Raw genomic sequence first — 24,483 nt, 5'->3', positions numbered from 1 at the left:
CAATCCGTCCCAGAACTGAGAGAATCTACTCATTAAAATGGTTTGTTGTCGATATTTGTTGTCTCGATTTTGTAACACAAACTTCGCCGAGACCACGACTGCAAACTTTTTCTCCTTTTAATTGTAATTTTTGAACTGATATTTTGTTGTGCATGGTTGTTTATTGTGACTTATTATTTAACACGTTTCAGTTCGGAATTTGAATTTGACGAAAGCCAGGATCCGTTTGCCTCAAAGAATCAAATGCAGAACTCGCCAAAGGCGTCGCCCAAAAACAAAATCAACAACAGAAGGTTTGTTCATTATTGCAACGTCAGTTTGAACACTAGAACACAAACCTCAAAATTCGAACCAATTTTGATCATTAACATCCATAATGTTCTAACATTTCAACTACTTGGATAATTACTTAGGAAAAAAAGTAAGTTCACTTTGAGCACTGCTTTTTGGATTGGATGTAAATTTTATGAAAACTTCAAATATGAACGAGACAGTTTAGAGGTCATTCAGAATGATCAATGTTTTTTTGATTTTGTTTTTTGTTTTTTAATTTGTTTGTGTTTCTCTCTCTAATGTCTTATAAAATATCATGCTGCTTCTAGCGTCTTTTTAGTTTGTTAGCATCTTTTTTGTTTTATGATTTTGCCACTCTTCGTGTTTTAGTTCCGATTTCACCTTTGATGAGGATATGGATCCATTTGCAACGAAAACCCAAATCACCAATTCACCGCCGTTATCCCCAAAGAATGCTGCAAACGACTGCACAGAGTAGGTTACCAAAGGCTTCTAATCATTATTAGTTTTGCTGTGAAGTATGAATTGATTACTTAAAAGTGTTGTTCAGAGACCAGAAGAGACTTTGGTAAATTATGGTATAGGTGACCGTATCATTGCAGTTAGGGCCCGATTTCAGAAAGTCTGTCAGCATAAAAACTTGCTAAGCACAAAACCATGTTGCTTAATAGAAACTAGCAAAAATTCCATGAAGTTTACATTTTGGCAACTGGTGACCCATTCGTTTGTTTTTTTGCTTAGTAAAGAAATGTGCTAAGCGGTATTTTCCGATTAAAAAGCTTTATGAAATTGGGCCCAGCTTGCAAATTTAGGGTTGTGGGTTCTTAACCCAAACGGAATACTGATGTAGCAGTGCTTTCTTGTTGCCTGGGTTCTAAAAAATATTTGGCTCATTTTATTGTAAGGTCAAGCTGATTTCCTCTTTTGGGGTTTGGATTTTGCTCTATTTTTCTGTACTTTCTGTGTTGAAAAGTATAGGAATATTATCTTTCCTCTTTTTGTTCGTGCCCGGTTTTCTCTTTTCCTCGTTTTTTTTCATGGATAATAGATACTCACATGCCTGCATCTAGCATGTTGTATTAATGTATTTCCCCTGAAATGATCAGGTCAGAAGTAAAGGATGAGCAAATGCAGAACTCGGCCGAGTCCTCACCGAGGAATACTCCAAGAAAATCAAGGTGTGCTATTCTTTAGTTTCTCTTGTTGAGGTAACCTATGGGAAATGGGAAGAATTTAATATCTTGGACCTTCATGCAGACTTGGGTCAAAATTACTCTACCCCAAAATGTTTGGAAGCTTGGCATGTGGATGGTCTTCCAGCCCCGTATGCTTCATTTTTGAAAGGGCAAGGGCACCAAGTAATTCTCTCCTCAGTAAAGGGCACCCTATGAGGAAGTTTGTAAATTTCTACCCGAGCATTTCAAGGGCACGAAGGCAATCGTCTTTGTTGCCTTCGTGAAGTATCAGGCCTTGCAGCCGCTCATGGCCACTGTGGCCATTTTTGGTACAAGCTTGTGGTTGCTAAGCAGGGGTGTGATTCTCAGGATTTTCTCTTGATTAATTTCTCTTAATTAATCTCCCGTAGCCTTAAAATTTTCTTGAAAGAATTAAAGCAGTCACCGAGCGGAAGAAAGAAATAGTCGTGTTGCACAGAGTCTGTAAATAAGTGGAAAGCCAGCAGGCCTGGAATTTCATGGAGGCCTTGGCCTCTGTTGCCCTCTGTTGCCCTGGTCTTGGTGCCCCCTTCAAAAGTTTCAAATAGACTAAGATTTTCCAATGGAAGTGCCCTTTGCACAATGGAAATTGCCTTGCCCTTTATAGATGAAATTCCAGGCCTGACCCAGACCCACAAGCCACTCTCAAGAATGTTCACATTTCGTAAAATCTCATCCCTGGCTAAAGTCTTAAAATGTTTTTAATTTTATTACATTCATCCAATTTTCAGAACATCGCCCAAGAATAGGACACCAACAAAAGCTGCAAAGAAGTCTCCCAAGTCCAGCCCTTCGGCGGCCTCAGAGGGCAGAGAGAACGAACCTCCAGCGTCAAACGGGGACGGCGGGGACTGTGTCTCAGCCCAGAAGCCTACCTTAGAGGTGACACCCTTGCCAAGAGAAGATGAATATGAAGATTGCCCTGAACCCATCAAGACAGTGAAGGGTTATGAGAATTTCATGGCATCAGAGGAGTTTGTTCTGGCACCCGAGGAAGGCAAGTATCAATATGTTTTTATAAAAAGTGGTTTTTCTTTCCAACACTTTTGAAAGGCATTGGACATGTTTGGTAATTGTTAAAGACCATGCTTTCTCACTTGGTGTATTGCAACAAATGTATAACATAACAAATCAGTGAAAACTTGGGCTCAATTGCTTGACGAAAGAAAAAATGCCCTTGTTGCACAAATTTGTGGTGCTTGTAAATGCATGAGAAAACTCAGATTCAATTATTGGAGTGAGAATTAACCTCTTTCTCAAAATAACTGTTTTCAGAGGAAGCCGTTTCTCACAATGTTTTATACTATCAACAGCTTCATTGCTCGTTACCAAGTAAATTTTTATGTTAACAATTGTTTTGAGTATTTACTAGTATTGTCCAGCAGGCCTGTATGCTTCGTTTTTGAAAGGACAAGAGCACCAAGGCATTTTCTCCTTTGTAAAGGGCACCCTATGAGGAAATTGTAAATTTCAACTGGAGCATGTCAAGGGCACCAAGGCAATGACCAGGGGGCGTAGAGGCAATTGCCTTCAATGCCTCCGTGAAGTGTCATACCTGGTCTAGTGCATTTAACTGAAAAAGTCTTCTCTAAATATTTATTTTTGTAGTGGAGGGATCCTTTGGGGGAATACAGGGTGACATGCAGAGAGATGAGGAGTTCAGACCAGCTGAGGAAGGTAAATATGACATAACAGATTACATAGAATTCCAAATGTCACCTCATGAAATATACGCTAAGTTGCCAAATGTATGGTGTGGCGTTAAGAAGACAAAATATTCTGCCCCATGATCATATCACATGATCATATTACATGATCAGTAAAGCTTTCCTTTGAATCACTAGAAGTTTTGTTCTGTGCACGTTTGCGCAAGTTTTTGAAACTTTCCTGCTGAAATTTTATGCCTGCAACTTTTGACTGTTGATTGGCTGATGCATTTTCGAGGTTTTCTACGCATGCAATGATATTCATGGCCTTGAACATTTTGTCTTACAATCCTCAACTTTAATCCCACTTTGGACTTGAACAATCTCAAACAGATAACCTTTCAAACTTAACTGATTAATACATAGTTTCCGCTTGGTGTCGCGCAGCGAAAACTCAACCATCTTTATGGGCAAATTGTTTTAACTTTTTGTATTCATCTATGCGCTTTGCATAAATACCGCGTGCGGAAGTTAGTAAATTTTTCTGCACTATAGTTGGGTGGTGAACCACTTGACTGCATAGGAAAAAAGAGAACGCCTGACGCAGCTCAAAGCCAAAACGATTTTTCCTGTATCTAAGTCAGGGATGAGAAATTTAAGATATTTGTCTGAAGTTAGTCTTTTCTTTTCTCTGCCTGGTGAAACAAAGTAGCTGTTTCTTCAGACATCAATATAAAATCATGCTCTTTGATCTACTTCTCTAGCAATGAGGATACTGTTCATAAAATCTTGTTGGAGTCTGTAAATCCAGGGGTTATAAAAAGGTGGAATTACAATAAATTCCAAAGTGCCTCCTAAAATGTGGATAAAGTTTACAGGTCTTGTCAGCCAGACTCGCACCTCTTGTGTTTAAGTAGCCATTGGATTTGTGAATTTTTTTTTACAGGCCTTTGATTTTTCAATGTTTTCTTAATACCTCCTACAGCCTTCAAATTATCTTTCTTAGAAAAAATTGAAGCAGTCAGCCAAAGAAATAACCCACTTTTTGTCCGAACCTGTAGTTTGATTATTTCTGGTGACGCACACAGCTTGCAAAAACTCCTGAATTGTAACATCTGAGAGGTTTTACGTCTAGAACAAGGAAAACCTAGGCCTGCAAGCTTATCCAGAATTTTCACATTAGTAAAGAAATCTCATCCTCTAAAATGACGTTACATTGTTTTAATCAGTAAACTTTTGTCTTAAGAATGAAGTATGCTAAACCTATCTCATCATGCCCTATTGAATCACACCCCGCCATCCTCCCCCTCCCCCACCCTCCCCCATGCCTTTCCTACATCAGGCCTTAGTGTCCGAGGCCTAGCGAGGGACATGAGCTTTGAGGAGATGGAGTTCAGATTGGCCGAGGAAGGTAGGGACGACGTCCAGCGAACCGTTATACCTATCTCTCCATTTTATCTCCATTGAACATTAGGGGAATAACCATGATACTATCTGCATCTTGGATGTGCCTGTAATGAAGCATTACATTGACAAAAAACAACCCATGACCCTACCCGTCCATTTCCCTTGTGGTATTTTTATTTGATACCTGAAATTAAAAGTTGCATCTCCTAAAGGCCCGGTCACACAGGCCCCGATTGGTTGAATGTGCTTGGGCGTATTCTGCGTGGAGTATTTCAACCAATAGAATGCATTCTCTTTGCGTCGTTATCGTTATCGTTTTCGTTATCGCTGCAGTGTGACTTGGCCTTTATGGTGATCCCCTGACTGCCGCTTCCAAGGTGGTATCTTTTCACCTAGGAAGCGGTAGCAGCAACAGCAATCATGTCTTACCTTTGTTGTAAAACCAAAAACAAGCGCTGCGGGACAGTGCGATTTGGTATTGTACGGACTATCAACCGGTATGCAACCCTATTAAACTTCAGTATATATTAATCACTGTTTAAAGGCTTCATCTTGCACACTGGAAATAATCGATATATCGAAACATCGACAGACATAACCGCTAAAATAGGCCTAGATAGCCAAGTTGGTGGACACTGGCACGTTAAACCAGAGATTAATGGTTCAAAACCCACTATGGTCGATTTTTGTTTGTTCAATATTCAACCCCAAATCATTTAAAAAAACTTGACGAAGCCGTGGTTGTGAAAAGGGCCTCAGTTCCATCATGAAAGTTGAAGTCATAGGTAGGCCTTCTTCTTCCACTGGCTGACGTGTACCAGCCCTGTAGTGTCCACACCTATCCAAGCAGACGTTTCATTGGTTATTCCCCAATCACTCCCCTCCCTTCCAACCAATCCCAGCGCTTGTTATATTATAATCGATCCTAACATTGCGGTGTAGTTTTATGGCGCAGCATGGCATGTTTCTGAGTTTTTATTAATCCCGTTCTGATTCTGTTTATGGTGTGATTAAATGATTCTTTTTTTTTACAAAATATATTGTGAAAAGCACAGTTGTTCGATATTAATTTTCATATGATATTTTGAAACACTTTTCCCCCTTTGCAGTGGTGATATGCTGTTGCCGTGTGTTTTTTAATTAACTTTTGTTTTTAATATTTTATTGGGTTTGGTGTACTTAAAAATAAAATTGCTTTCTCATTCAGTGTCGTTATTTTGATCACATTAATTTTCCATGATGTACTTTTTTTCTGTACATACATGTGAATTTTGTAAACATTTGAAGGCAGTGTTTAATTTGTATGGCAGATTATGTTAACCGTACAGTAGTATATTATACTGCCTGATAACAATGTACATATAATGTAGCTGTGACTTTTTTGTGACTTAAATTTAATTTTAAATTAAATTTGAGTGCATTCCATGCAGTACATGTAGGTCTTAAAGCTCCTTTTACCAAATAGTGTTATAGCTAGGGTCCCTTGCTAGATGTGGCAAGGTTGAAACTTTTTACAAAATGTACCATGTGTGAAAAGACAGCAAATTTTGTAGTGTCCTAATGTGTGCATCAGATGTGCACAACTTAGAACAGTTTTTTCACACAGGATAGATGTAGCGAGACTTCTAAGGTCAAGTCTCGATAATAATGTCTACTTTAGATATCAGGGCCCAGGTTCGTAGAGCTGCTAAGCACAACATTTTGCTTAGCATGAAATTTCTTCCTTGATAAAAACAGGATGACCAACCAAATTTTCCATTTGCTGCATATTGCTTGTTACTCGTATTGAGCAGCTGTTGTTTGCTTATCCTGAAAATCACAAGGAAATTTGATTGGTAATCCTGATTTTATCAAGGAAGAAATTTCATGCTAAGCAAATTGTTGTGCTTAGCAGCTCTATGAAGCTGGGCCCTGTAAGCTATGTGGGTCGTTGTAAAGTTTTTGCAGGTGTTGTGCTACTTAATCTGCTCTTAGTTTGTGACAGGTTCTTTTTGTGATTTTGGGGTTCTTTTTGTGACAGTTTCTCACAAGTTACCACAGTCTAACACCACAGTGTTTACTAAGCATTAATTGTAAAATCTTTTAGTCACAGGGTTCGTGAAAATGCTGGCAATAAGCCCCCCCCCCCCACAACAAAAAATCACAAAACATAAAGACCTTTGAAATTCTCTAGTTAAATTGCACAGTAGAGCTTTCAAAGCAAAACATAGGGTGCGTTTGATTAGCTTCCCCGGGTCGACCCCAGTCTGTCCCCGGTACGTTTGAATAGCTTTGACGTCATTCCAGGGGCTCACCCGGGTCAGCCCCAAGTGCCCTGCTTGTGGAATGGGTCACTATGGGCTGACCCGAGCTCGGGTCAGCCGAGGTGCATGACGTCACCACGAGAGGGTGAGTGATCGTTCGATTAGCTCTTGTCAGGGGCTCACCGCAATGAGCACGGCGGGGTCGACACAGGAAAGCTAATTGAACGCACCCATAATTATCGAGTAAAGGAAACATTCTGAGGACCGCATTTCAATCCAGTGTGCTTCATCCAAACTTACATAATTTAGGTCTAGAATGCCCCACAGTTTTGCAACAGATCCTGTGGAGAACCTTGGAGTTATACGTACGGTGTAGTAACAATAGCCCCTGTGTTTATTGGTTTTGATGAATCAAGATGGCCTAGTAGTTTCTTACGTACGGTGTAGTAACAATAGCCCCTGTGTTTATTGGTTTTGATGAATCAAGATGGCCTAGTAGTTTCTTACGTACGGTGTAGTAACAATAGCCCCTGTGTTTATTGGTTTTGATGAATCAAGATGGCCTAGTAGTTTCTTACGTACGGTGTAGTAACAATAGCCCCTGTGTTTATTGGTTTTGATGAATCAAGATGGCCTAGTAGTTTCTTACGTACGGTGTAGTAACAATAGCCCCTGTGTTTATTGGTTTTGATGAATCAAGATGGCCTAGTAGTTTCTTACGTACGGTGTAGTAACAATAGCCCCTGTGTTTATTGGTTTTGATGAATCAAGATGGCCTAGTAGTTTCTTACGTACGGTGTAGTAACAATAGCCCCTGTGTTTATTGGTTTTGATGAATCAAGATGGCCTAGTAGTTTCTTACGTACGGTGTAGTAACAATAGCCCCTGTGTTTATTGGTTTTGATGAATCAAGATGGCCTAGTAGTTTCTTACGTACGGTGTAGTAACAATAGCCCCTGTGTTTATTGGTTTTGATGAATCAAGATGGCCTAGTAGTTTCTTACCTTGCCTTTCACCTTCTTAGATCTTGTTTTGAACCCCACCCCAGCCTGGAGCCTTGCATGTGGAATGGCTTTTCAGTCCTGGAACAATTTTTCTCATTTCCTGGTGCAGTTGGATGTATAATAAATTGACAGTCCTTGGTTTTGTATTGGGTACTTTTGTAGGCCTGGAATAACATGGAGGCTAGGCCTCCGTTGCCCTGGTCCACATGAGACTTTCTAATGGAGTTGCCCTTTGCAGAATGAAAACCGTCTTGCCCTCTCAAAGAAAATATTCCACGCCTGTTTTTGGTTGAATGTGCCTCTCTACGCCCAAATTTTCTGTTGCTATACCCACCCCATCTTCCCTTGCTACACCCAACCCCCTCTTCCCTTTCTACACCCACCCCTCTCTGAAAAAGAAATTTAACAAAATCGCCACCACCCCTAACCCCCCTTCAACAGGATACAACTCTTCTTGAAGTTCAAGAAGAACCGTTTCCTAAAAACTTTTTCCTGAATAAAAAAGAAAAAAAATTAACTCTTGTCGCTGTGTTTTGTTCAGTGTGAAAATCAAGTTAATGGTCAAGTTTGTCAAGTATTAACAACACGGATGTACAGTGAGTTAATAATAGCAGATTCTTTGCTTAACAGTTTTATGAAATTGGGCCCTATTCATGTAAACTGCATGTTTTCTTTTCGATCCCTATGGCTTTAGTGCAAACCTTTGCTTGGAATTGTTTTAGTTTGCTCTTTCTTTCTTTCTACCCTTTGCTCGCTTTATAAGCTGTTACCCAAGGCCAAAGCAGGCTCCTTCAATTTACTTGGCCTCAGGGCCTCGTCACCCCAGAAGGTATGAACGGTGGTGTTTAGGGGTGTATAAAATAAGTGTATACAGGGATGTAATTTCACCGTTTTAATTCGGATATCCATTTTTTTTTTTTTTTTTTTTTACCCCAACCAATATTTGTAGAATTTTATTTATCATATTTCATAACTTGGATCAAATTCATAATAAAATGACTTTAAAACCGTATGGAACACACCCCAGATTGCAGCTAGGGCCCTCAAAACCAAAGATAAAAAAAATGTATTTATTCAGGGTGAGCAGACGTCGTACCCACAAGCTTTGGCGCTCGCTAGCTTTCATGCGTTGCGCTCAGAAGCTTTCACGTTCAGGAATTCTTTTTTCAACAGCCTATCACATCCCTGTATATAGGAAAGGTCCTTTTTACTTTTTATTCCTCTATTCTTTGGTTTTTCAGCTCCTTGTCTGATTTTGTTTAGTAGGGAGACCTTTTGAAGATGTTAAAACTCCATTTGTTTGAATTTAGTGGTAGATAAGCTTAGAGTTATAGAATAAGTTGACTTTTCATTGCATTTTCCCCTGTTGTCAGTGCATTTCTTGCAATTCAGCTTCTCAGCTGTGCGAGTAAGGATGATAAACCTCCCAGTTTATTGTAGTCCTGATTGCATAAGGGCAGGGTAGTAGTTCCCCTGTAAAGAGCACCTCTGAGAGGGGGTAAATTTGTGATGGAACAATTCAAGGGGCACTATGGCAATGACCAAGGGATGTGGAGGCAATTGCCCCTTTGAAATATTGTGCCTGGATGACCCAGGCGTGATATTCTTCCTACTTAAGTCCGTCTTCCGATTTTGGTATTAATAAGCCCTGAAAAGTCCATTAGATCCTACACCATGCGTACATAGGTCAGCTATTGTACTTCATAAGATGCTTTCCAAGGACCAAATATTATGGCTGATGATCTTAATAGACCTTATGCACATGACGTCATTTCAGTAGGGCGCCCTCACCTAGAGGTCAAAAGGAGGTTGTTCATTGGCCAATCCTGTGCGCCGCGCGTACAAATATGTGCCTTTTGATTGTTTCGTCACCGTTTTTCCCACTAAGATGGCCGCTGGATGATGCAATGCAAAAGGTTTATACAACAGACAGGAGTAGTTGAACTTTTAATAACAAGTCACTTTTAAACTTATTTTATAGGATTTTAAAATTTCTTTGGTTGTTTTTTTTACCCCTGGGCTGGTTGTTGTTTGCATTTGCTTCCATCAAACCAACATTGTTTTTCTTTACAGAGCTGTTTGCTTTCTTTGTTTTCTACACAATTTTATTTACAATTTATCATTCCATGCTGAGTACGTTGTTTGACAAAGTTGTTTGTTGGATGGAATTTCATTGTTGTGAGGCACCTTAACTATTTTGAACATGACAGGTGGATTAAAAAGCTCATGCCCCAAAAATTCCTAATTGGGTGTTATTTGGAGAAAGATCGCATTGGCCCAATTTCATAGAGCTGCTTAAGCAAAAAAAATGCTTAGCAATATTCGCTGAGCAAGACTGAGCAGGATACCAGTCACAAATTGTACATGTGACATGCTGTTTTGGCTGGTAACCTCATTTTGGTAAGCAAAATTTTGTTAAGCAGCTCTATGAAATTGGGCCGTGGTTTCAGGCATTTAACATAGTGCTATATAATGTAGGTTTGCTTTGAACACTGTGTAAAGGATTGCTGTATACGCACAGTAACATCAGTTGATTTCATTATCAGAATGTTTATAGCATTATTTACGCAGTCATTACCATAATGTTTCAAAGAGGAATTATACAGTTTATATCTTTGTATCATCTCCTACTCGTCACTGTTTCCTGTGTTTGTTTCTCCTTTTGTTGTCTCCTACTTTGTCACCCAACTCAAACCGTCTCCAGCCTCCCTTGTTATCTACCAGAAGCCTGTGTTATTCTTTCTCCTCTAAAGGCCCCAACAAAATCCCCACCCCAGTCGTCTCAAGCCTACCTTGTTATCTTCCAGAAGCGTGTATTATATTCGTCACCTTCCAAAATCCCCTCTAGTTTGTCTTCCCTTACTTCTGTTTCCTCAATGCTTCAAATCATCTTTCTTCTCTCGCCTTTGATCTTCCACCAAATCAGTGAGCATTACTTGACTCTCATTGACTGTAATTCTTTTATATCTCCCGTCAGTGTTTGCCAGTTCAGACCCTGCTGCTTTTGACATGGACTTTCTTGAGAAGGCTGGAGGTGGAAGTACGGTAAGCTACACCAAACTTGAAAATTTATTTGGATTGTTAAAAGGGTAGTGGTAATCACGTCCCAAATTAATGACCATAAAAAAGTTACTTGGTGAGAAGCACTGCAGCTGTTGATAATATTAAGAAACAATTCCCTTCAAAAAAATATGGTTTTGGAGAGAGGGATTCAAAAACGCTCAAATCTGAGAAACCTTTCTGCATGAAACGTTTCTCAGTGTGTTCCAAGTACAGAGTATTCTTCCTGTGTGGACATAGCCGTTCCCGATTTGTAAAATTATTTCCAAACGCTACCACCTTTTGAATTTCAATTTTTACAAGTAATATTTTAAAGGCAGTGGACAGTACTGCTAATTACTCAAAATAATTATTACCATAAAACCTTTCTTGATTATGAGTAATGGGGAGAGGTTGATAGTATACAAATATTGACTGCTTCGAGTGGCATGGTAAAACTAGTCACTCTCGGTGATCCCCGGAGCAGCCTATCTTCCCTCGGCTTCGCCTCGGGAAGATAGGCTGCTCCGGGATCGCCTCGGGAAGATAGGCTGCTCTGGGGATCACCGAGAGTGACTAGTTTTACTGTGCCACGAGATAAAGCAGTCAATATTTGTTTTATAACACCCCTTCCTTTGATTCTATCTGTATACCTTAATAAAAATTTATTCACACAACACCTTTGTTCATGTGATCCACTATCTCCAACGTTGTGTTGCGTACAGAACAGTACTGTTGAACAATTCTTTCGACGTATTTTATGCTGCTTTTAGTGTTCTTTGAATCTGCTGAGTCTATAAAACCTCGTAATTCATCTTCAGTAAGTAAAACAAATCGCGGACGGGGCTCATTGTCCACCATTTTCCTGGTAGAATCGTCAAAAAACTTTACGTACGTCGCGCACAATCAATCGTCAAACAAGAACTGTAAAATCTTACGTTGAAACACCGAGTTTTAACAAAATAAGAGGGTACCAGACTACTGCTGTTACGTTCGTTCTCTAAACTGTATTTCAAATGCACATAATGTTGTTCATACACCGGGTTCGAGGTTGTCAAGCAGCTTGTTTAAATCAATGGTATGTAGTCTGGGTACCAGGGTATCCATGCACTAGTACATCGGTTGCTAGGCTATCGTTGAATAGTCCATTGAGTAGTTACTTTGGTCGGTGAACATGTACAAGAGTAAAAATACACAACACCATGTGACACGCTCTCGGCCAATCAACAGATAGAATCAAAGGAAGGGGTGTTATAATATAAAACATTGTGAGAAACAGCTCCCTCTGTAGTGACGTAGTTTTACGTGAAAGAAGTAATTTTCCACGAATTTGATTTTGAGACCTCAGATTTAGAATTTGAGGTCTCAAATCAAGCATCTGAAAGCACACAACTTCGTGTGACCAGGGTGCGACAAGGGTGTTTTTTTTTCTTTCATTAATATCTTGCAACTTCAATGACCGATTGAGCTCAAATTTTCACAGGTTAGTTATTTTATGCATATGTTGAGATACACCAAATGTGAAGACTAGTCTTTGACAATTTACCAATAGTGTCCAGTGTCTTTAAGGGAAGCTTTCCACCTCACTAAATCTAAATCGTGTAAGTTGAATGTAAATTTGGGGCTGTTTGTGTTTTGTGTAGAAAAAATAATACTCAAGACGAGGTTTGGATAATAAAAGGAACATGAGCCAGTCCAGTGGACCTTGTATTAAAGAGAGTCGACTGTAAAATTACTGAACTTCTCTATGTACACCAACATTGTATCATACTTTTTTAAAGGACCAACATTATAGTTTTCTTTTCCTCTCTTTGTTTTTAGTTCCAAGAGTCTGCACTCTCGAGGCAGTCATTGTACGTTAAGTTTGACCCCCTCGTTGATGCCCCAGCAGGTAAGTGACTTCAACCTTGACCTTTAATCTTGACCTTCATCCTCCTCTGAGCCCAATTTCAACAACAAAACCGGCACGTGCGGAAGCAGGCAATTCTACGCTTACTACAAGTGTATTTCATGGGTAAGCAGGGAATTTTGGCTCGTGCGCGTGCGTAATTCCATGCTTACGACAAGCCTATTTCGCGGAACTAGGCATTCTTCGCTTACACAAATAGTGTGCTTGCACATTAAGCAGTGAATGGTGATCGTAAGCGCTGAATTTGGCGGTAAGCAGAACCATTATTAGCCTTTTTGTATGGTGGACACTATAAGAGTGCACTGTTTGTATTGGGTGCATGCAGACAAATTTATCTAAACCAACTAGTACAGCAATGTTGTGTCCACCATACCTCAAAATGGCTTATGCTCTGATTGTGGATGGTTGACAGCTCAACGTTTAGATCAATATTAGCCATGTTATGGTAGACACTATAAGAATGCACTGTTTGGAGTTTTTAAGGGTCCACTCACAGGCCTGGGCCCAATTTCATAGAGCTGCTAAGCACAAACATTTGCTAAGCATGAAATTTCTACCCAGATAAAAACAGGATTACCAGCCAAATTTCCATTTGTTGCATAGTGCTTATTACTGGTATTCAGCTTTTGTTTGCTTATAAATCCTGAAAATCACATGGAAATTTGGTTGGTAAACTTGTTTTTATCTAGGGAGAAATTTCATGCTGAGCAAATTTTTGTGCTTAGCAGCTCTATGAAATTGGGCCCTGGTTATAGCAAAACTGAAAGTTGTTTAAGGTTTTTCCGGAAAAGTCAAGGTCCTGACTTTGAATGATTTTGAACGTTACAGCGGCAGCCCAGAGGAGTATACAATCAGCCGTCGCCACTCAGCCAATACTAGAAGAAGATGACCTCCTCCAAATGCAAACTCCGCCCACTGTGTCCAACACGAGACAGTCGACGGCGACCAATTTACGGGAGAAAGCCATGACACAGAATGCTGCCAGCCGGAATGCGCAGCAACAAGGCGGGATGAGCGAGGGAGTGGACAGACTCCTCACTTTCAGTCCTCCAAGGAACGAGTCTCAGGTAGTGAAAGTAGTTTAAGAGATGATTGTTTTGCATCGGGGATAAGGAATACAACATGTTATTTTCCCGTTTGCCGATGTGTGTTCAGTCCTCAGGTCTTAGGTAGTGACAGTAGGTTTAAAGATACTGGACACTATTGTTAATTGTCAAAGGCCAGTCTTCTCACTTGGTGTATCTCAACATATGCATAAAATAACAAACCTGTGAAAATTTGAGCTCAATTGGTCGACGAAGTTGCTAGATAATAATGAAAGAAAAAACACCCTTGTCACACGAAGTTGTGTGCTTTCAGATGCTTGATTTCGAGACCTCAAAATCTAATTCTGAGGTCTCTGAATCAAATTCGTGGAAAATTACTTCTTTCTCAAAAACTACGTTACATTAGAGGGAGCCGTTTCTCACAATGTTTTATACTATCAACAGCTCCCCACTACTCGTTACCAAGTAAGGTTTTGTGCTAATAATTATTTTGAGTAATTACCAATAGTGTCCACTGCCTTTAATAGATGTTGGTTTTGATAGATGTTGGTTTATAAAGATATAATCTGTTTTTTACCCTTATGTCGATGTGTATTTAAAGGCACTGGACACTATTGGTAATTACTCAAAATAATTGCCAGCATAAAAACTGACTTGTAATGACCAATGGAGAGCTGTTGATAATATACAACATAGTGAGAAACGGCTCCTTCTGAAGTAACTTAGTAATTCCTCACTCGAATATTAAAATACTTCAGGCCTAAAGCCTTTTATTAGGCATCTGAAGGGTGTTTTTCTTTCAATATTCTCTTGCAACTTCAATGACTAATTGAGTCCAAATTTTCACAGACTTGTTATGATGGTAGAGAGTTCCAGATGCGTGGCACAGCTGAAGAAAAAGACCTGTCTCCCCAGGAGTGTTGTGACTTGGGTTCATTGAGGAGAAGCATTGAACTAGATCGACTACATTGACTTCTATTTTTTCTTCCCCCCCCCCCTTATTTGTCCCCAGGGTGTTGATGATGTGGATGGGCGCCAGCAGAGAGTAGCCTCGACATCAAGTGTGGATCCTCAAGACGAGGACATGGTTCAGGTGATGATAATAACAACTGCATTTATGTATTAATTTTGGTTTTTACCCATATTGACCCAATTCACCTGATGTCATCGTCAGAATAATCTTGGATGCGCCGTATTGGTGGGCAATGTCACTGTGCGTTTTTCAGTGAAGTGTGCATTTTAGGTGACGCTGCATTTACACGTTAACCTATTGCCCACCAGAATGGTGAGCAAGGCACAGTCGCCGCGTGTGACGTGCGTGCAAGGGGTCAATATACTGTTGTGTTTTAGCACTGAATACTCAGTACTTTCCTGAGTTCTGTGGGGAAAAAAACCCAGGCATATTACTCGGGTGGGATTCAAAACCACGACCTTTGCAATTCTAGAGCAGTGTCTTACCAACTAGACCCAGGCCTGATACTTCACGGAGGCAACAGAGGCGATTGCCTCAGTTGCCCCTTGTCATTGCCTTGGTGCCCGTGAAATGCTCTGGTAGAAATTTACAATTTCCTCATAGGGTGCCCTTTGCCAAAGAGAAAATGCCTTGGTGCCCTTGCCCTTTCATAAACGAAGCATACAGCCCTGTAGATCACCGAGATTGCCTGGTAGCTAGAGGCAGTTTAAATCCTATATTTTAGCAGCTGGTACCGCAACGATTTAAGTTTGCATCAGGAATAAAGAATATTAACTTTGTTTTTTACCTAAATACACACCGATGTATATAATATAGCGCCTAACGCCTCCAAAAAAAGTCCTCTCAGAGGAACAAACAAAAACTTACACCAAGAAAAGCAAGAGAATAAAACTTGATAATGTTTTTTGATATATTTTGTTTCTTTGTTAGTTTTTGCGATATTCTCAAGCCGATCTGGATGCTGCAATCAAAGAAGCAATCAAAGCTGTGCAACACCAGGTAAGATTTTTATCATCCTCTACTCGGAAGTCCTTTGTGCAGTAGTGCCGCGTTCAAGCAGAAGATATTATCTAACAATACCCAAAAAAATTATGAGCAGGCTTCTAGTCGCAGATAACCTTATTTTGGTTGGCGGTAACACCTTGTGTGTATCTACTTCTCAAAAGAACGTATAGATGATGTGACCCATGTTTACATATAAACTGCCCTCTTTTGACAAAAAAACACTGATGTACACATCATGTTTCGCTGGGCAAAAAGACGCGTACTCATGGTAAGATTGCGTGTACTTTTTAGGTTTTGCCCGGCGGTATGAGCGCGAATCATGTTGTGGTTTTCGAGTGTGAAGACGGAAGTCACATCGTCTATTCGACCTAGTAGCAACATGGTGTCACTGCAGACCAAAAATATATTGATACCTCACCATGCAATTCCTCTCTGAAGTAAAGTAGTTTTTGAGAAAGAGGTAATTTCTCTCACTCAAACAATAAAAGACTTCAACGGAAAACTTTTACTAAGCATCTGAAAGCACACAAAGTAATGCAACATGGTTGTTTTCTTTCATTATTCTTCTTGCAAGTTCAATGACCAATTGAGCCTAAATTTTCACATGTTTGTTATTTTATGCATATGTTGGGATACCCGAAGCGAGATTACTGGTCTTACAAAACAAGTACAGTGCTTTTAAAAATGTAATGCACACAATAGATAAATAATTACAGTGAAAGATTCCCTTGTATAGCAGAGCAAAATGCTAAGCAAAAAAGTGTCATTTGTTACTCAATAATAGCATTCACAGTGCACAAAATCAGTTAAAATATTCTGCTGTTCAAAATCCAGACACTGGACACTATTGGTAATTGTCAAAGACCAGTCTTCCCACTTGGTGTATGTCAACACATGCTTAAAATAACAAACATGTGAAAATTTGAGCTCAGTTGGTCGTAGAAGTTACGAGATAATATTGAAAGAAAAGACACCCTTGTCACACGAAGTTGTGTGCTTTCAGATGCTTGATTTCGAGACCTCAAAATCTACATCTGAGGTCTCGAAATCAAATTCTTGGAAAATTACTTCTTTCTCGAAAACTACGTTACTTCAGAGGGAGCAGTTTCTCACAATGTTTTATACTATCAACAGCTCTCAATTACTCGTTAACAAGTAAGTTTTTATGCTAAAAATTATTTTGAGTAATCACCAATAGTGTCCACTGCCATTAATAATCATCTTGATCAACAGAACACAAAGGAAATCAGTCAGTACAAGAACAAGCTTGAAGAGAAAGATAAGAGGCTGGAAGAGAAAGATAAGATGATCTTGGCTCAGAGAGCAAAAGAAGCGGATTCAGAGAAAAACACAGAGAACCTCAGGTAAGTTCCTTTCAACTCAGACCAGAGAAATAGAACTCGAAGCTGTGTTGTAGCTGAAGAACACAAGTGCAATGACCGAGACTGGAACCCACACTCTGCTGTTTAGAAGAAACACCAGATTGAGTCTGGTGGTATTAACCACTTTTCCGCAACACACCACGACCTATCATTTGCAACACTGTAAATTTTGTTGTTGTTAGTTGTATGAATTGACGGTGCTCCAATACAGGAGGGTTTTTCTCCTCTGGTTGCAACCCCCATTTGTACATATTTAGTTTTTATATTACTTTATTTATTTACTTGTAATCAATATACCTGTACTTTTGTTGTTGTACAAAATATGAAGATAAAACGAAAAAACAAACAAACAAACAGGCATATTTTTAATAAAAAGTTTGTATCGCTTTCTTTGTTTTGTTCACAGTGCCCTTGTCACCCAGTATGAAAAAGCAATGCAACAAATGATGGGTAAGTTCATGTTATCAACGCATATGAGTTGTCAACCAACAGTTCTTCCCAGAACCAACACAACTGTAAAAGAGATTTACACATGGTGCTACGGCAAACCTTACCTGATTATGCTCCCACCATGTAAAGCTTTTAAATCCCACTTATGCATGTTAATTAGTTGGTGCAACTTTAAAAATAGTTTCAGGTTGAACAAAGAAAACTTTACTGAAGCGGGATTTGAACCTGTGACACCTGGATTAACCTGTTTGTGCCGTCATGTTATTTTGGAGGTTGCAGGCTCAAATCAAACTTTCTTTGTTCAACCCAAAGTTGTTTTAAAATGACCTAGTCACTTTTCCTTGTGTTATATTGTATATTACTTGAAGTTTAATATATTTTTGTTTTACCCATACATCGCCCATGCATACACCAAATCATCAATATATATTTGATAATGTTATTTGTGTGTGATATTTCTAGATGATATAAGCAAGGCTAAGGACAGCTCTCAGGAATCAGTTGCCGGTGTACAGAAGGAGAAAGAACAGGCGCTGGAAGATCTTGCCTCGGTTGAGAACGCTTTCAGCGAACTTCACAGACGATACGAGAAGTTAAAAATAACAGTAGAGAGCTATAAGAAGGTAGGGTGGAAAGAAATAATTACAAAATAGAAAATGTAGCTGAAGTTTTCCTTTTAAATTTTTTTTAGCATTGTTTTTTGAACAACTGGCTTATTCTAAAAGGTACATTGTAGTGTCATTGTTGGGGTTTTGTCAATGTTATGCTGATTTATGGGCACAATTTTCAAGAAAGATGCAATAAAAGCACACATGATAGTTGCCTACTTTACTGAGAAAAAACAGAAAAACTGTCGCACTGCTCCAAAAGCCAAAAGTATACTTTGCCTTTTAATAAGAAATATACCCAAATTTGTGTATTTGTGTAAAATTTTCTTGAAATCTTGTTTTCTATCAACAGAATGAAGAAGTCTTGAAGAAGTGTGTTGTAGACTACCAGGCAAAACTCAAGAATAAAGAGCAAAGATATCAGACATTGAAGACACATGCTGAGGAGAAAATAGAAAAGTAAGAATCAAATTGAAGACTAGAAATGATGAGGTTGGAGGATCGTTGATCTGATCTGTTCACATCCCTGAGGTTATAAACTAATCTAAACTATTTCTGTCATCCAAAAGGGCCAATAATCAAATTGACATGGTGAAGAAAAGCTACGAGGGTGAGCTGACGGCTCTGCAGGCCGCAGTCAAGAGGGAAACGATGAAGGTGGACAGTATGGAGAAGACGATAGAACAAAAGGTAATGGGTGCGACTGCTTACAGTAACAGAGCAAGATGCATCTGTTTTTGCTGGAGAAGGTTGGATGTTAAATCAGCCATCAGCCATTTGCTTTAGCCCTGCTAGGTTATACATTATTTCTCTCATAGCAACCCAGTCGTTTTTGGGGTCATGTTTTCTCGTTTACCTGTTTGTAGTTTGTCTGTCTAGGCTGTCTTCTACAAGCCTTGGCTTAATACTGTGTTTATTTTGGTTTGCATAGATTAATTTCTTCCCTCCATCCTCTGTGCTTATTATTTTGCTCTTCTATGTAATATTTTGTATACATTATCTTGAGAAGAGTAGTATGAAATAAATGTTTACTTTAATTGAAGTGAATTAAATTGAAAGCTATCATAAACCCTTTCACCTTTCAACATACTTGAATGCAGCATCTTAAACATGGGTTGTATAATTGCCATCAGTTCAATCTAGAAATGAATTTGTAGTGTGCTCTTGGCCAAATTTCATGGCTCTGTTTACTATAAACAAAGAATCGTTGCTTGTGGAAGCAGGGAATTCTGCACTTATTTCAAGCGTATATCAGGGAATTTTGGCTTGTGCGCATGCTTACTCCATGCAACTAGGCATTCTATGCTTACACAGATAGCGCAGAAATTTGGCGCTTGCCATGCAAGCGAGAACGATGATCATTATTGCAGAATTTGGCGGTAAGCAGAGCCATGAAATTGGACCCTGAATTGATGATTAGAGTAACCAGGGCCCAATTTCATGGAGCTGCTTAAGCACAAAATTTTGCTAAAGCAAAAAAATACTTGCTTAGTAAAATCAGATTACCGGCCAAGACTCCACTCAATTGTTGTGCTAGGTAAACAACAGCTAAAGACCAGTCACAAGCAATGTATATGGCATAACATTTTGGCCAGTAACATTTGTAAAATAAGCAAGCTATTTTTGTGCTTAAGCAAATTTTTTGCTTTAGCACCTGTGTGAAATTTGCCCCTGAGCTAGACTGGTCAGGGCTGCGTTGGTGTGTCATTTTGGACCACCTCTGACCGATTTTGGTCAAAGTTTGGACTGGACTGAAAAGGGTTGTTCTGGCTGGTCTGGTTTTTTTTAGTGTGTGCTGTTAAATATTGACCCTGTTATTCAAATTTGTCATGTCGTTGCACCATGATTGTGCTGCTTTTATGGTGAACTATGTGTTTACTTTGTTTTTGTGTGGTGTTACATGTACTACCATTGCTTGCCTTTTTAAAGTTTGTTCTTTGCAATTTTATCCACCCTTTTTTATTTCCTTCTTGTAATGTTATATCTTATTCGTACTTCTTTTGCATGTATATCGATTGTACTTTTTACGGATGCCCCATTGAAAATCATCTTTTGGTGTCATGGTTACCATCATTGAATAAAGCTTTTGTTATTATTATTGTTAAAATGTGGATTAAAGCCTTCACTATGTGTACAATGTGTGTACAATGTACCTCAGTCCTTGTAAATATATAGACCTTATGCATTGACGTCATCCAGCCGCCATCTTTGAGGTCAAACGGTGACAAAACAATCGACACGCACATAGTTTTGCCAATGAACAACCTCCTTTTGATCTCAAGGCGAGGGCGCCGTACTAAAATGACGTCATGTGCATAAGGTCTATTCCTACTTTTTTCCAGGGACAAAGTATCATGCATGAATACATTTATTAATTTATATTGTGCAAATTTCAAATGTGCATTTCAGAAACTATACTCTCAATCTAGTTATTCTGTTTTGCAAATAATACTTGTATTTAATAACTCATATTTTCCAGTGCTTTATTTTGGCAGTTAGATATTTAGTTTTCTTCTTGTTTTTTGTTTAACTCAAGCTTTTAGTTTCTTGGCCTGTATGTTCATTTTAAAAGTAGTCAATCAATCAAAATAATTCATATAGTGCCAGTATTCATGTATATTCAAAGGCGCTTTGACAAAGAATCCCTTACATAGAAAAGTAGTTATTAGAATTATATTTGAAGCATAATAGATGTTAAATTTGCATCAGGGGATAAAGAATGATAATTTTGGTTTTGCACCCATATACACCTAAGTGTGTTAGCACTGTATACTCAGTACTTTCCCGAATCCTGTGGAAAAAAATTAAAAATCACAAGCGTATATTTGCAGTAGTTTTATTGCCTAGGATAAATGTATTCTAAAACAAACTTGTCTTGTGGTATCATCTCTAGAGCAGTCAAACTTTCCCATGAAAAGGTTAATTTTTAAACTAATTAATTTGTTATTATTTTTTGCTTTCACCAGACAAAAGAGAACGCTGAGCTGACGAACATCTGTGACGAGCTCATCGTAAAGATCGCTGAGAATAAATAAATCGTTTTTTTCTAGTTGCCCCTGGTCAGACAGTGTCACACGGAAGAGAAGCTGCGGAGAAAATCTGTGCCATGTTTGGGACCTACTCAGTAAAACTTTAAAACCCTTCAATGAGGGTCATACTCATTGAGAGCACATGCTGACATGTTTGAATATTTCTATTGTCTTAACCACATCAAACACACTGAACAGCTTGTAGGCCATGATATCCTAAGCTGGACCATGCCACTTGTCTTAGTGGGGGTGTGAGGGATTTGGTTAGGGAGGGGCAGGAAAAAACTGCCAGCATCCTTTGTGTACCAAAATCGGTATGCCAATACTATCAGTAGTAGATGAAACCAAATTATAAAACTTAATGTAGCAAACAAATAAGCTCATACTTACCCAGGCAAATACCTGGACATGTTAACAACATGTTATTTTCAAAAAAGGCATTGAAACAGGCGAAACAGGCTTCTCAGCATGTTATGACGATGTACCATAGGAGCGTTGCAACAAAACACGTCCCTCGCGGCCTCACTGCAGGGTTTAACAAAATTAAAGATTTGTTGCTCTTTGAACCCTGATGAGTGCTTTCTTGATGTTTGGGCAATGGGCAGGGCCAAATTATTTTCATTAAGCTGTCAAGCAGAAATTCTGCTTAGCAAATACCTTGGCTAAGCAAGAAACAACCGGGGTACACGTCATAGCAATGGTTACTTTATGATATTCTGGCTGGTAACCTATTTTTGCCAAGCAAATGTTTTTAGCAACGTTTTGTCCCCGCAGGCTTTATGAAATTCTGGCAAGGAGTACTCAGTTCCATGGATGCTATGTAGCGATAACAAATACAGGGTTCCTAATAGTAGTTCAGACCAGTACATGTGTTTTATACCAGCAGCACAGAGTAGACAGTTTTTTGTTTTCGGGTAAATTGACTGAACATTTTTCGTTCAAGTGGATGTCTGAATGTTTTACAGTGGTAGTCTTTCAGTGTTTTCGATTGACCCCCTTGCACCAGGGTCAGACATGGCTACCGTGTACCATGCTCACCATTTTGGGAGTCAATTGTACATAAAACTAGTGTGTGTCCATGTGTCAAGTAAACTGCACGACACTGTTAAAAAAAGCACATGGGGATAATGACTCAAAAAGGGGGCACAACCATGAGATTATTGTGAAGATGATTTCATTGATTTGGGCAATAGACCTTTATTACGCTGCCACCATCTTGGTAATGTTCCCTGTATATAACAACACAAATGGATGTTGTTATTCACTGTGCAAAAAGGAACCAGACCAATTCCCCTTCCAGCCTCAGTTTGGTTACATTGATTTGAACAAGAGAAAATCAAGATGGCGGCAACATGATAAATGTTTATAGGTAATGCAGTTCTGAGTATGTGTGTCATGATTGCAAGCCTTAAACTTCTCTTTTGAAGGGGTACATCAATATCTCTTGTAAAGGCCACTTCTATGAGGTAAATGTAAATTTCTATTGGAACCTTGCAAAGGCCACCACAGCAAAAACATAATGGCACCACGACAATTTTCGTAGGTGCCATGCCATGTATTAGTTTCGAGGCCTGGGATTGTGAGTGACTTTTGCTGTGGCTAGTGGTGCAGGATGTGATGGCAATGTTGATGTTATTTGGAAGTCACAATCGAGCTGTGGTTGAAACAAAAGCTGGATTGTTAGGTAAGGCCAGTCAATTGAAGAAAAGAAACCTCAAAAGCCAATTAACATCTCAGAAGTTTCCTAGGATTCCTTGCTGAGTCGTTGGTATGGTGGAAAAAATCTATGATCATTACCGGTTTGCCTTGTTATTACCCATCTTATTGTGTAGTGCGTTTCTTATTTTCAATATATCACCAACAGAGGGCACTATCACACACGCATCACTCTTACACACAACCTGTTTTGGGTGACAGCAAATTAAAAACAAATACTAGTCAACCTCCAGAAAGTTTGTTAAACTTTTGTCAAATGGCGACCATGAATTGCCCTTCTTTCATAACTGTTAACAAACTGCAATTATGGTCGTTCGTGTGTGAAGGAATGATATCCAATTTGTGAAAATGAAACAATGTTAACTTGTGGAATGAATTTATATGATTTATGCTCATCAGAAAGCTGATAGAAACCTTATCCGCCAAGAATATTTTGAGTTGCAACGTGTTAGACACCTCATACGTGTATTTTGATAAGGCTAGCAAACGTGTGTAGAAATAGTCCCTAGGTGTACATACTATATATATCTGTAAGGCACAATCTAAAGATTTATGTACATACAAACATACTGTAATAATTATAGTCTAAATGTAATTTTGATTGGATAATTGTGGGAGTTGTTTTGGTTGTTTTATGCACGCAAAATCAGGTTTCTTCCAGGTAAATATTGGGATAACCTCTGTATTTAAAGCCAATTTTGAGTAAAACTTGCCGATTATTTAATAATGATTATTTATTGAAGTTAACTAATTTGGCTTTTGGGGGATCTGCGGTTTGGAAGGCTTTTTTGTTTTATCTGATGAACCCTTTTTGTACGACGTGTTTCCACAAGAAATTTACAATCCTTGAGAACACAATAAAGAAAGTTTCTGCAACTCAAAGGAAATGTCAAGGAGGTTCTGTTGGCATAGTCGTGGAGTATCTTGAAATTTTCCTTTGACTTTTTGTTTATATAGCGAGTCGCGCATTTGTTTTGCTGGTTTTGGAGGTTGAGGTTTTGAATTGAGGTCATCAATGTGGAATTTTGTTTGACTCCAGATGGGTTGGGGTGAATTCCAAGATCATTTAAGTACTGTGAAGAAAAAAAATGAGAGCGGGAAACCAATGAAGGGAACTGTTTATCGTTTATAAGTTTAACTATGCTACAATTTTTGGTTTATCATTTGAATAGCTTTAAGAAGAATCAATATTTATAATGAAAAAAACTCCCACAGTTTTTGTACTTTATTTTAATAACGTTTCAATATGACGTCAAAGATCAATGGACAACTTTTGAATCTGACCTTTGAACTTGAAAGGTCAAATAGTGTCATCAGATTGTAATGTAAATACTATTGACAAAGGGTTGTTTCTAATGTTGCATCTCATTTTGTGTGTTATAAAGCAGTTATTGATGTAAACAATTGATTTATACATTATCAGTCCTGTCAATAAAACTTCTACTGATGTGTGTTGAAATTGAACAGTACCGCCTCAAAAGTTTCATTTTGTCCTAAGAAAATAATGCTGTCATTATG

At 38.8% G+C, this 24,483-nt stretch overlaps 1 protein-coding gene across 6 annotated transcripts in view; it reads left to right on the top strand.

Moving 5' to 3' along the window:
- Positions 1 to 24,429, top strand: part of LOC117294497 (transforming acidic coiled-coil-containing protein 3-like) — a 40,477-nt gene extending 16,048 nt beyond the window's left edge. For 2 of the 6 annotated variants that reach the window (XM_033776931.1, XM_033776928.1), the window contains 17 exons: positions 192 to 293; positions 664 to 768; positions 1,401 to 1,472; positions 2,240 to 2,505; positions 3,117 to 3,185; positions 4,497 to 4,565; positions 10,786 to 10,853; positions 12,669 to 12,738; positions 13,585 to 13,823; positions 14,815 to 14,895; positions 15,706 to 15,774; positions 17,014 to 17,144; positions 17,569 to 17,612; positions 18,075 to 18,235; positions 18,573 to 18,679; positions 18,790 to 18,910; positions 21,187 to 24,429. In XM_033776931.1, the coding sequence (XP_033632822.1) occupies positions 192 to 293; positions 664 to 768; positions 1,401 to 1,472; positions 2,240 to 2,505; positions 3,117 to 3,185; positions 4,497 to 4,565; positions 10,786 to 10,853; positions 12,669 to 12,738; positions 13,585 to 13,823; positions 14,815 to 14,895; positions 15,706 to 15,774; positions 17,014 to 17,144; positions 17,569 to 17,612; positions 18,075 to 18,235; positions 18,573 to 18,679; positions 18,790 to 18,910; positions 21,187 to 21,255 (1,843 nt within the window). In that variant the 3' untranslated portion in view covers positions 21,256 to 24,429. The remainder of the gene's footprint in view (positions 1 to 191; positions 294 to 663; positions 769 to 1,400; positions 1,473 to 2,239; positions 2,506 to 3,116; positions 3,186 to 4,496; positions 4,566 to 10,785; positions 10,854 to 12,668; positions 12,739 to 13,584; positions 13,824 to 14,814; positions 14,896 to 15,705; positions 15,775 to 17,013; positions 17,145 to 17,568; positions 17,613 to 18,074; positions 18,236 to 18,572; positions 18,680 to 18,789; positions 18,911 to 21,186) is intronic. The other 4 variants (XM_033776934.1, XM_033776933.1, XM_033776932.1 and 1 more) reach the window with 3 other exon arrangements.
- Positions 24,430 to 24,483: the final 54 nt, after the last annotated feature.

This window comes from Asterias rubens, chromosome 9 (assembly GCF_902459465.1).
Source record: "Asterias rubens chromosome 9, eAstRub1.3, whole genome shotgun sequence".
NCBI lineage: Eukaryota > Metazoa > Echinodermata > Asteroidea > Forcipulatida > Asteriidae > Asterias > Asterias rubens.
The sequence above is the reverse complement of the archived record's forward strand: the minus strand, read 5'-3'. Positions and strand labels throughout refer to the sequence as shown.